This window comes from Rhododendron vialii, chromosome 12a, assembly GCF_030253575.1.
Source record: "Rhododendron vialii isolate Sample 1 chromosome 12a, ASM3025357v1".
NCBI lineage: Eukaryota > Viridiplantae > Streptophyta > Magnoliopsida > Ericales > Ericaceae > Rhododendron > Rhododendron vialii.
Genome location: NC_080568.1, coordinates 29,586,239 through 29,598,870, shown reverse-complemented (window position 1 = coordinate 29,598,870; position 12,632 = coordinate 29,586,239). Strand labels below are relative to the sequence as shown.

The 12,632-nt window shown below is 37.8% G+C and overlaps 3 protein-coding genes across 4 annotated transcripts; all 3 read left to right on the top strand.

Annotated features, from left to right (window-relative positions):
* Positions 1-918: 918 nt before the first annotated feature.
* On the top strand, positions 919-10,097 carry LOC131310700 (replication protein A 70 kDa DNA-binding subunit B-like). Of its 2 annotated transcripts, none has more exons than XM_058337866.1 (10): positions 919-2,177; positions 7,658-7,810; positions 7,907-8,177; positions 8,260-8,344; positions 8,427-8,551; positions 8,624-8,702; positions 8,784-8,916; positions 9,047-9,204; positions 9,276-9,396; positions 9,483-10,097. In XM_058337866.1, exons 5-10 carry the CDS (start codon positions 8,428-8,430, stop codon positions 9,735-9,737), a joined length of 870 nt encoding a protein of 289 aa, XP_058193849.1. In that variant the 5' UTR covers positions 919-2,177; positions 7,658-7,810; positions 7,907-8,177; positions 8,260-8,344; position 8,427; the 3' UTR covers positions 9,738-10,097. The 2 variants fall into 2 exon arrangements, with proteins under 2 accessions (XP_058193849.1, XP_058193848.1); XM_058337865.1 differs by having other exon boundaries at positions 8,784-8,961.
* Positions 2,535-6,513, top strand: LOC131310680 (uncharacterized). Its single transcript, XM_058337842.1, has 2 exons — positions 2,535-3,991; positions 4,084-6,513. The coding sequence occupies exons 1-2, from the start codon at positions 3,100-3,102 to the stop codon at positions 5,913-5,915; spliced, it is 2,724 nt and encodes a 907-aa protein (XP_058193825.1). The 5' UTR covers positions 2,535-3,099; the 3' UTR covers positions 5,916-6,513.
* LOC131309642 (uncharacterized) lies at positions 5,957-8,348 on the top strand. The gene is made up of 5 exons (XM_058336249.1): positions 5,957-5,973; positions 6,060-7,371; positions 7,658-7,810; positions 8,048-8,177; positions 8,260-8,348. Exons 1-5 carry the CDS (start codon positions 5,957-5,959, stop codon positions 8,346-8,348), a joined length of 1,701 nt encoding a protein of 566 aa, XP_058192232.1.
* Positions 10,098-12,632: the final 2,535 nt, after the last annotated feature.

Here is a 12,632-nt window from a genome sequence, read left to right as displayed (position 1 = left end):
TTTTCATTTACATAATGTCCGTCCACACATATTGAGAGTATCTAACATGCACGTTGAGTGTATGACACGGTGAGATTTGAAGTCAAGACTCGGTCCAGAGAGAATTTTTAGTTATTTTTCACTTGTGACCGAAGCCCTTGTTCACACACGCTGAGTATAGGTGTCGTGACTCATTTTTATGACTTGATATCATCTAGAATTGCCTATGCCATTATCTCATTGCCATGACTTCATATTCTTTGCTTGAGATATCATTGAGCTATCTTACAGGTTTTTAGGTTTCATTTGGAAAGGTTTCACGGTGTTTTGTGGGCAATCATTGCTGAAAACCGCCACGAGACTTTACTCGTCTTACCTGAGCCGCATGGGGGTATTAAAAGAACTATCAGTTAATTTGTTTTTTTTAGTTGCATTTTGTTTTTCTTCACCTGGGACTAGCAAAAGTGTAAATTGGGGAGTGTGATACGCGCGTAAATATTCACATAAGTGCCCCATAATTTATCATTGCTAAGTCTATTTATTTTATTACTTAGTGTTTTAATGCTCGATTTTTGTGTTGTAGGTATTCTAAAGAATAGATTAGAATACATTCCAGGTCATGGCTAGAGCTACAAGCTACAGGAATTGGGCCTTAAAAATGTTCCAATTGTGCACGTGATCATGAAGGCGTAATTGGTAGCGGAAGAATAGAAGTTATGTATGTTTTTATGATGGGCCAAAGGGCTACTATTCATTACATCTTATTTTGACTTAGTCTTGGACTAAGTAAAAGAATTAGGCCTGGCCCACGACTTTGATAGCAATAGAAGAATAGAGTTATATATATATCTAACCTTATAATAAAAGAACGTTAAAAGGGTTGGAAATTTTTGGTCCGATTTTCCAATTAGATCCCCAGATTGCAGGGGCTCAAGGATATCTTCTGGGGGTATTTTCGTAAAACCGTGGTTCTGCATGCTGCCGTTATCTGAGCCGCAAGATTTCCGCTGTGTTCTGGATGAATGCCACGTCTTTGGCTCTGCCCTTTGTAAACTGGATACGATCTGGTGTATTAAAAAAATACCTCATAGGCTATAATGACATAGGTTGGCTTTGGAATAGGAGATCACATGGGCCTCCGCCTAAAGGCTGACATATTATAAAAATTTGCTAAAGTGACATGTGGTTTGGTCCAACCATTACTCTTTCTGCCGTATCATAAAAAAAAAAAAAAAAAATCCTAACACATGTGCATGTCACTGAAGATCTATTTGTTATTATCAGAAATTTGGCAAATAAGTGATCACAGATACAAAAATTTGGTCAATATTCCATGACTTGATAACTTTTGGGAAAGTGTTAGTTCACTTTAAATTGTAAAATATTTCTTTCCTGCATATTCATCAATTAAGATATTTTTACAACTATGAAGATTCGATGTTAACAAAGAGCGAGAATTTACACCTACCTCATGTTATTCCTTTTCCCATTTTATTAGTACAAAAAAACCTTTCAATATTTTCGCAAAATTAATTAAGTTGTTATCTCATCATCATAAAATAATAAATTCTGATAAAACTTAGCCACCGTAAAAGTACCCAAAAAAAAAAGCTCACTGCACTCAATATTTTCACAAAATTAATTAAGTTGTTATCATTACTATATAATAATAAATTCTGATAAAACTTATAAAACTTAACCACAATAAAAGTATCGGAAAAAAAAACCCCACTGGATAACTATCGATATTAATTAGGATTATTGATAGTCTTTTGAATTAAGGAGTTTGAGCTTCAAATTTTTTCACCTAACTTGATTCAAAATCTCAAGACTAGCTTAGAATATTGGCCAACAAAATACAACAATGATGACACATATCTGAAAAAATCCATAAACGCATGTACCATCTATGCCACTCAAGGTTAGATTAGCTTTTCCCCTTTATGCATACACTCAAAACTGTTACCACAGTAACCATGGTACTACCACCATCTCAAAAAGTTTTGGTTCTATTCAAAAAAAAAAAAAAAAAAGTTTTGGTTTGTTTGCAGAAAAGGCAGAAACTCTGCCTAGAAACCACCAACTCTGCACCGTTCTTTCCATCTCTCTACCTTTGGATTGCAAATTTACTGCCTTGCTGCTCCTGGACTTCATCGCTTGGTATCTTCCTCAATCCAACGGAGAAATCCATTTCTAAGGTGTGTGCTTTCCTTCTCACTCTTTCGAAAACTGCTGCTGTTCTGTTTTCACGCCATTACATTTGCCTAATCGCTTAGTTGCTCATGTTTGTTTCCCTTGCACGGTTGCACCTGCATATCTATGTGTTTGCTTTTGTTTATCCTTAACTCTAGACCCAGGGTTAATACTTCTTACGGATTTCCCGTCATAACACAATGCTCATAGTGTACATCCTTTTTACTTGCTAAAGGAAAATCAGGAAATAACTGTAAAACAAAAGATCGCATAAAAAGGTGTTTACAGTTACATTTTGTCCACCTTATTGATTCAGTTTTCAAAATGCGTAAAAACAAATACCCAAGTGTACCTTATTCTCAACTTCCACAAGAAGAAAAGGACAGAATTAATGCAAGGAAAAGAGCCTTGGCATTAGAAAAAAAAAGAATGGAAGATGCGCTTGTTTCAGTAAATATTGAACAAGACAATACAGTCCATAACATTGTAAGTCTTGACAAATTTTCTGGAGGCCCACCAACAACCAATGATGCAACAGCCAGTACCTTTGCCAACGAGTCTGCGCTGCAAACGCAAGAAACAGGTAACCTACACACCATAAATTTCAGCATTTTGGTTGGTTAGCCAATATAAAACTTATACTTTTTAAATGTAATGTTTAAATATAGGTTGTTCACAGCAAGCAAATTATAGCAATGCAGATCAGCTCTGTATGATTCCAAAACTATTTTCTTCATTTCTACTTTTATATGAATTCCCAGATTACATCTTTAATATCCTATTCTTTTTTATCATATAGGTATGCTCTATGACATTTCAATAGGTATCTCTACCAATCATGGGCCAAATAACAGTATACTAAGTCTTATCAGATAACTTATCCATCGAAGAATAATTTATGACATAGGTGTTACAGCCAGCACTTTGATGCCAGCACTCAAACCACAGCAGAGAACTATACCTACAGAACCATACACATTTGCTCCACAACCGCTGTGTTCATATTGTGGTGCCAAAAAGTTCCCGTATGAAACTGTTCGCTTCTGCTGTTGCAAAGGAGAGGTGAATTTATACGCAATAACCATACCTGCTGCAATGCAAGAGTTATATTCTGGAGTAACTCCTGAATCCATTCATTTTTTGAAATACACCAAGCCATACAATGACGCTTTTGCGTTCACATCATTTGGTGTCCATCTTGACCCAGAATTTGCTCATCGTGTCAATGGAATTTACACATTCCGAGCTCAAGGACAAATATATCACTTCATAAACAGCCTTCTGCCCCCTGGTAAAACACCATCCTACCTGCAGCTGTATTTCTTTGATACGGATCATGAAGTTGACAATAGAAGGGGTTCCAAAGATAAGCTTCAGAAATCCATGATTCAGAGGTTAATGCATTTGCTTCATGCAAATCCATATTCAAGAATTTTCAGAAGTTTGGCGCAGATACCAGACTTGGCAAATTGTGATATCAGACTAAAAGCCAATCCAAAGATACCAGATCAGACCCAGAACCCACCTGTTGTGTCTCAAGTTGCTGCGATCTGGAATCCAGACGAACCTGACGGTGAATTAGCGGAAAGAGACATAAGAGTCCACTCACATTATGGTCATAGCCAAAAAATCCAATACTATTATGGGTGCTATGATCCTGTCCAGTATCCATTATTGTTCCCTCTTGGTGAACCTGGGTGGCACCAAGGGATAAAGAAAAACAAGCCAATTCGTATTGGACAACCTTCGCAAGGCCAAACATTGGTTCTCCCAAGCAATGCTACAACTGCTGAAAATTTGATTGCACAAGAAGCAGCAGGTGAAACTTTTATGCTTATTCTGTTCTTGCAATTACAAAATAAAGCCACACTTATTTTCTTGCGTACAATAACTTAGTTTTCTGCATTTCAGTATACCAAAACATTGAAGATCAAGATGCCATGGTTTCTGCACGTGAATTTTACGCATATCGATTACAGATTAGACCTGACACAAATTCAATATTGCTCAATTGTGGACGTTTGCTCCAGCAATTTGTCGTTGATATGTATGTCAAGATTGAAACTTCAAGACTTGATTATTTCCAAAACAAACAAGAGGAAATCCGTTTTGACTTATACCAAGGAATCGTCGACAGCGTTAACCAAGGTGAGTCTCAAGGTTCAAGAGTTGGCACAAAAACTGTTTTGCCACGATCTTTTATTGGAGGTCCACGAGACATGCAGAAGAGGTATCTTGATGCAATGGCGTTGGTTCAAAGATTTGGGAAACCTGATATATTCCTCACAATGACATGCAATCCAGCTTGGTCGGAAATCAAAAATGAGTTAAAACCTCATGAGGAAGCACAAAATAGACCGGACCTCCTTGTTAGAGTCTTCAATAGTAAGCTGGAACAAATGCGAAAAGAAGTAATCAAGGAAGAATTATTTGGTCCAGTAGCAGCATATACCTATGCTGTTGAATTCCAGAAAAGGGGCTTGCCACATGTGCATTTACTCATTATTTTGAAAAGGCCATATAAACTGAATACCGCTGACAAATTTGATGCCATTATTTCCGCAGAAATTCCACACAGAGAGCACCAACCACACTTATATGCTGCAGTGCTCAAACACAGAATGCATGGTCCATGTGGTGATCCAGACAAGAATAGAGCTTGCATGAAAGATGGTGAATGCAAGTACCGGTACCCACGAGATTACTGCGCAGAGACAACAGTTTCAGAAGATGGATATCCGATTTATAGGAGGCGCCAAAATAATGATGAAGTTTTGATTAGAGGGCAGATGTTGAATAATAGGTGGGTAGTTCCATACAACCCCTATCTTCTCGCCCGTTTTGATTGCCACATTAATGTCGAAGTTTGCTCAACAATCAAAGCGGTGAAGTATTTGTACAAATACATTTATAAGGGCCACGACAAAATCATTTACAAATTGGTCGCTGCAAAAAGTAATGAAGATATTGATGAAATTGAACAATTCCAATCTGCGAGATGGATATCACCACCTGAGGCTATGTGGAGAATTTACAGATTTCCTTTATTTGAAATCCACCCTGCTGTCATGACTTTGCAACTTCATTTGGAGGGCTTCCAAAGAGTAAATTTTAAAGATGACACAAATCTTCAATCTATTGCTGACAGTCATTACTTCTCACGTACTATGTTAACTGAATTTTTCTGGATGAATAGTCATGATGAGCATGCAAAAGCCGCTAAGCTATTTTATGCAGATTTTCCTTCCCAATTTGTGTGGTTGTCTCAATCCAAAACATGGAAAATAAGGCAACGAGATGAAGTTATTGGCAGACTTGTTGCAGTACATCCTAACCAAGGAGATATATACTACCTCAGACTGCTGTTAGCTCATGTGCCTGCACCAACATCCTATAATTACTTGAAAACTGTCAATGGAATTCTCTACAGCTCAAACAGAGAAGCTGCCGTTGCACTCGGTTTGTTGGAAGATGATGATAGCAATGAAAAATGCATGCAAGAAGCATGTATGTATCGTATGCCAACATCATTGAGACAATTATTCTGCACAATACTTGTCTATTGCTCACCCACAAATCCAAAGCAGCTGTTCCTTAACTTTGAGGACGATTTAGCACATGACTATGTGGCCATACAGCACCTCACAAAAGATCAAGCACGCAACAATTGCTTCAAGCGCTTAATCTTGAACTTCAATCAATGGGAAAGTCATTGGCAGATTTTGATCTATCAAATCTGCTAGCAAGCAAGATACAAAAGAAAGAGTATGCAGAGAAATACAAGATGAACTGGACATATCAGTATCAGAGATTGATATTGCTGCTGTCGCACTGTTAAACCAGGAACAAAAACATGCATACAGTGAAATCCTGGACGCTGTTTTCAGTCATCAACCAAAAAGTTTTTTCGTTGATGGACCAGGAGGAACAGGCAAAACATTTCTCTATCGAGCAATTCTTGCAACATTACGATCACAAGGAAACATAGCTTTGGCTACTGCAAGTTCAGGAGTTGCAGCCTCAATCTTGCCAAATGGAAGAACAGCTCATTCAAGATTCAAAATTCCAATAAATGCTGATGGAAAACTCTGTTGCAATGTTGGAAAAAGGTCAGCCACTGCAACACTTTTAAAGCAAGTTGTACTAATCATTTGGGATGAAGCTTCAATGGCTAAGAAAGATACCATTGAAGCACTAGATTCTTTGCTCAGAGATCTAACAGAAAAGGACATGCTGTTTGGAGGTAAAGTCGTGGTTCTTGGAGGAGATTTCCGCCAGGTATTGCCTGTCATTCCAAAAGGAACCAAATACGATTGTATGAATGCAAGTCTTGTTAGATCTTACATTTGGGAATCCCTCACAAAATTCAAGCTCACCGAAGATATGCGAGCGAAAACAGATCCAGCATTTTGTGAATACCTCCTTCGTGTTGGAAATGGTTTGGAGCCCACGAATCACAAAGGGCAAATAAAGATTCCACAGTCGCTTATTATTGAACCAAGTTCAAACCCACAATCAGTAGAGACACTAATCCAATTTGTTTTTCCTTCCTTTCAAGCACCAAAAAGTGATCCTCTTTCCATTACTGAATCTGCAATTTTGACCCCAAGGAATCACACAGTTGACGAAATCAACGAAGTCATGATATCTAAATTCTCAGGTGAAGAGGTAGCATATATGAGCTTTGACAAAACTGATAATCCAATTCACCAAGGAATGTACATTGATTTCTTGAACTCAATTGCCCCTGCAGGAATGCCACCGCATCATTTCGTATTAAAGACAAATTGCCCAATACTCTTGCTCCGAAACATTAATCCTTCAAGAGGCTTGTGCAATGGAACAAGATTGATATGCAAAGAATTCCGAAAGCATATCATTTGTGCCGAAATAGCTGTTGGTGAGAAGAAAGGAACCAAGGTCTTTATACCAAGGATACCCTTGAAACCAAGTAATTCCCAACAATACCCAATCGAGTTCACTCGAAAACAATTCCCAGTACGCATATGCTTTGGTATGACGATAAATAAAGCCCAAGGTCAAACCCTAAATACTGTTGGTGTGTACTTGCCAGAACCAGTTTTTTCGCATGGCCAACTCTATGTTGCTTTATCACGTGCAACTACAGCAAGCAAAATCAGGATTCAGCTCAATCAATCAGAATCTGATCCAACTTCCATGTTCTGTACTGAAAATATCGTATACAGAGACCTTTTAACCGAGGCCGGTTGTATATAACTTAGCAATTCTACAAAATATCACTACTATAGCATAGATGCATTATCCTTACTACAAATTTTGTTTTAGCAAGCACATTCAAGATACTTATATATAGCATAACAGTTTTACTAGATATCATTACTATAACATGCATGCACTTCATCTTCCAATATTTTGTATTGTGAACCGCTGTGACTTATTCAATGGCATGCACAGTACCCCATATTCTTCAATTAGGCAACAATTTTTTTCTCCAATTTTGCAGATTAGCATGGCACCAAACATTTTGCCGCTTGATAAATTACATCCTCAGTCAAGGAATTTCACTGTTCGGTGCATGCTAACAGAAAAAGCAATCCCAAGACAATCAGCTGACTCAGCATCACAATATCAAAGACTTGTTTTCCAGGATGCGCAGGTAAAACAAATTCCAAAATTGCCGCCGTACCCATAAATTAATAAGAAAACCATGCATCAAAATATGAATGCCTTACATTCCTCTAAAATCTTTCAGGATAACAAAATGCAAGGTATTATATATGGTGATAATATTAAAATCTTTGCAAAAAGACTCAAAGTCTACCACATTTACGCAATAACAAATGCTGTCATCACAAGGATCAAAGAACGTTTTCGGTTTTTGCCAAACATCTAGCAAATTGTTGTCAACGCCAAGACCCCTGTCGAACACATCGAGGTGGATGGCCTATCAATCAGAACATTGACCTACAATTTCACACCGATCACTGCTCTGCACGCTGTTCAGCAAGTTGATCCCCAGCTAGGTAACATCCAATTTTTTTTTGCCAAATACAATTATTTTTTTCGCTCATTCAATAAATTTCAAATAACATAGATTCTATGCAGATGTTTTGTTTGATATCCTTGAAGTTGGCGAGCGCAGAAAAGCAAGAGGATCATATGTTGTCGACCTCTTTGTCATAGATAAAGGGTAACACACCAAAATAAATAATATATTGTATTCAATGTATTACAAACCCCAATTTATTGACAACCCCAACGATTTTGTGCAGAATGGTGGTAAGTACAATATCCTTGTGGGACCAATTTAGTGAGTATGAAGCTGTTGAAATGGCAAAATTACGAGGGAATTTCCCCGTTGCCATTGGCCTGCGCTTGAAGTTATCAAGATACTATGGTAACAATAGCAATCACATTCCATACTACAAAATCTTTCCTACCACACTGAACTCCTGCATCAAAAAAACAGGTTTTGGATATGCAACACGCGGTTCATCAAGTTTCATTCTGAGCCCTCCCATTCCAGAGGCAATTGAGCTCCAATCATGGTAACAATTAATAGCATGTCGACATAATCTAACTTATCTTCCACCTTACTTTATCTTCAATTATACACCCAATTTATATAGGTGCTCAGCGAATAGCTCAACAATCAGAGAACTACCATACCCTACAGTCACAGGAGCACGGGCGCTCATCCACGACCCAACACATCCAAAGAAAATCGTCAAAATACTTAACTTGCCAACATCAGTTGACAAGGTTAGATTATTGCTCATACCAATTAGCCAATTTCCTGAGAAACAAGTAAAAAAAAAACCTAATCTGATCTGCTTTTTTCCTAATCATCACCACTCTAGCATTTATATCTAACTTGCTACCTATTTTTCAGGTTGAATATCTGAATGTCCAAGGTGACATTCAAGTCATTGACTTCAATCAAAACTTCATATACTTGGCCTGCTCAATCTGCAATAAAAGCACCAATGCGTATGGAGATAATGATTTCTGGTGCAACTTCTGCAATAAAAAGGTCGCACCACTGCCAAAGTAACTATCTGTGCTTAGAATCTCATGAATTCTTGCTTACACAGAAACTAACACTCGCACAAAAACTACAGGGCAAAATTAAATGTGCAGATCACTGATGATACAGGATCAGTAGGTGCAACCATATTCACAGAAAAAGCAGAGGGCCTCTATGATGTGACCGCAACAGAACTTGCTCAACATGCATCTGCTGTAAGCTACCCAAAACTTCCTCCAGTTTTTTTCGACAATATTCCCACCATGTACACTCAATGAAACTAATCAAAACAAATGCATAGGGAAATCTGCCAATATCTTTGATTGAAAAGCTCTCGGCACCCAAGAAACACTACATCAGCTTAAAAGCAACCATGTATGACTACGGTGGAATCAACCGCTGTGTTTTCAACATCGACTCAGTCTCCGAGCCAATCAATGCTGACGAACTGCTGCAAATAGAACCATCCCAAGAACAACAATCCCAACCCCAACCTCCAAAAACACCAAGCAAACGCGCCCAGGCAAAAGGCTCCAAAAACACCTCAACAGCTTAATTACTGCACTGACATGGAAGACGACGAATTTGAACAGCCACTGAAACACAAGTAGAAAAAAGAGTAACACCAATGCCAAATCCTAGCAAACAGTCTCGGGAAAATAGGCATAGAGCAAATCTTTTGTGTAAATAGTTTGCAACTGTGTCTATTTTAGCTAAACTACCATCCTCTAGCATGTAAACACATATTTTGCTCCACCTATTACCAACAGACAATAGAGCAAATCTTTTGCTGTAAGTGATTTGCAATATTGTCTGCTTAGTACGCAGCTATTTTGATCAACACAAGCAGCTGCTACACTTTGGCTTGTATTCAGTACCTCTTAATCTGTATATAAAGCACTTCCAAACTATTTAGCGTTACAAATTCTCCTTTTTAACAGATTCCACGGGCACGAAATCTTCGTGCTCGCACGATGGCCAAAACCTAGTTTTAGAAAAGAAGACACAACAGGGAGGAGGACTGATTCCCACGGAAAAAATAGGAGGAGGAGGCTGTGGAGACTTTTCTTCTGAATTTCTTTGTGTTTCAAATTTTATTGGAAGCATTGTTCAAATACTCGCATTTCGGTAACTCGTTTTTAATTTTTGTTCTTTATAAAAGTTATTCGTTGGTATTTGATTAGTTGATATTTCTTGTTTATTTTTCATTTCGCGAAATAAAAGCATGTTTCAAACTAGAGTTTCTTCCGTTTCTTGCTTAATAATGTGTGAGTAATCGTATAGGTAGGGTTGCAGGGTGATTAGCACGCCGTGACCAGTTCGGGCATTGCTCATATTTTCAAACAATAAAGAAAAGACAATTTTAGGTTAGTAAAGAACATCTGTTAAACGAACCCGGACATTGTCGGAGCCCATGTGAACGGGGGAATGGGGGACCAAAACTTATTCTCCGCTTCGTATAGGTAAACGGCGACCATAAAGGTTCGCATCTCTCAGGGTATCTTTTTCTCTCTAAAATCGAATGTTTTTAAGAACACTGAATGGAGCAAGTTAATCAAGACTGGGTGTGAGTGCTAAGAACCCTATGACCGTACCTCCTTTTAATTATTTAAAAAGAAATAAAAATCAAAAAATTTCCTAGGTTTTAGTTAATATCAGCATCAAACGACAAGTGGTGGCTACCTAAGAGCCAGTTCAAATTATAACAACCCAAGTTTTTAGTCAGCGCTCATCACCATCTTTGTAGATTCGACTCCGGTCTTACCGTATATTGTACTACGTCGGTCTTCACCTACGCTTGGAGCAACCCATTAATTTAGGACCAGGAAATCGTCAAATACTCTCCTTTTTCTCTTTCCAAATTCGAGCAGTCTAAAATCGAAATAAACGGCCTGGATGCACTCCTCAGACACCATGTGGTGCCCGCTTGGCACCCAAAAATTTCTCCATGCGAAAAAAATCAATCTACTTGGATATCTATAGGAACATGAATGAATTCAGGGCCTCCAGGTCCAGGGCCATCACTTCTGCTGATCCTTGTGTAATTAATGCCTCTTCGGAAGACATCGACCACCTGTTCAGGGGATGTGCCAAAGTCAGGGATCTACTTGGAATGGTCTTTTGTTGACTGGATTTCGTCTAAATTTCTGGTATTAATTGTACCGTGCCATGGAAAAACCCTACTTTGAATAATTCGCAGCTGGCAAATTTGAAAGGATTGGAATAGGAAGAGTACTTTTGAGAGCTAGTACGATAATTACACCCTATGCCAAGGAAATTGCATGTGGAAGCATTCACTTTTATCCTCACCGATGGCGCAAGTATAACTAAACTAATATGCTAGTATCATTTCAAAAAAAAAACTAACATGCTAGTAAAAACTTAAAAGGCTTTTTTCTCATCTAGTGAAGATTTATTTGTATTGTATTGTATTTTTGTGTAAACATTCAACTGTTTTTTTTGTGTGTGTGTGTATGTGGGTGTGTGCGTGTGTGGGTGATGATCATAATTGAAAGGTCCCACCTTTTGTTTGTGGGGTTAACCTCCTCACCATTACTCTATGAACCATTGGCAGTCAGTCAACTGCAGAGAAGGGCGTGCAGTTCTATCTGAATTGTTTATCTTGAAAATTAATGGTTCAGATTTGTTAAATTTATTACCAGTCATAATTGTTTATCACCGATCATAAATTTAAAACAAATTTAGACCCTTAAAAACATCATCCGATGACTGCGATCACTTGGACTGCACCAAAATAACCACATAAAATCAACTTCATTTTATATTCATAGGTATGTGAACAATTCGCATTTTTTGTTTTATCAATGCCCTTAAATAAAAATATAAATTTTAATCAAAAACTTAAATGAAAGAAAGCATTTTAGGTAGTGAGACGTCACCAAGGTCGCGTTCGGATTTGTCCGGCCATGAGGACCCGGGAAGGGTAATTTGGCCTTGCTCCGGTAAATCGTTGACAGACGTGCTATCTAGAATGTTGCCTTCCATTTAAAAAAGAAGAAGAAGGCAAATTCATGAAAGAATGATATATATGGGCACTAACACAATTCTCAAAATGAGAAGAATATTTAGATCTGATAATGATCGAATAAAAAATTCAGAATTAATTGAATATGCCGATGTGCAAGAACAATTGAATCACTGGACTATTCCTCCAGTATGCCCTTTTACTATATATGGGCATGGTTTGTTTGAATTTAAAAGTAGCATGGCAATAAAAACCATGGAAAAAACTTAAAGCCTAGAGCTTAATGATAAGATAATAAATCTTATGGATCGCAGTGATCTAGTTGCACACATGCACAAATATAAATATGTTCATATTGGTTTGGTGCAAATTACACTAAAACCATTAACTTTACTTGGAATGGATACTTGCCTTCAAGTAACACTTAGAGATGGCAGGTGTAATAATTGGAGAGTCTCAATAATG

What these genes read in the sequence shown, in the direction of transcription:
- LOC131310680 (XM_058337842.1), top strand. Translation starts at nt 3,100, where the DNA reads ATGCCAGCACTCAAACCACAGCAGAGAACTATACCTACAGAACCATAC. An exon ending in GATTGCACAAGAAGCAGCAG is followed by an intron (nt 3,992 to 4,083) that starts GTGAAACTTTTA and finishes TCTGCATTTCAG; the next exon opens with TATACCAAAACATTGAAGAT.
- LOC131309642 (XM_058336249.1), top strand. An exon ending in TGTTCTGTACTGAAAATATC is followed by an intron (nt 7,372 to 7,657) that starts GTATACAGAGAC and finishes CCAATTTTGCAG; the next exon opens with ATTAGCATGGCACCAAACAT. An exon ending in GCAAGTTGATCCCCAGCTAG is followed by an intron (nt 8,178 to 8,259) that starts GTAACATCCAAT and finishes GATTCTATGCAG; the next exon opens with ATGTTTTGTTTGATATCCTT.
- LOC131310700 (XM_058337865.1), top strand. Translation starts at nt 8,428, where the DNA reads ATGGTGGTAAGTACAATATCCTTGTGGGACCAATTTAGTGAGTATGAA. An exon ending in AAGGTCGCACCACTGCCAAA is followed by an intron (nt 9,205 to 9,275) that starts GTAACTATCTGT and finishes CAAAAACTACAG; the next exon opens with GGCAAAATTAAATGTGCAGA. An exon ending in TTGCTCAACATGCATCTGCT is followed by an intron (nt 9,397 to 9,482) that starts GTAAGCTACCCA and finishes ACAAATGCATAG; the next exon opens with GGAAATCTGCCAATATCTTT.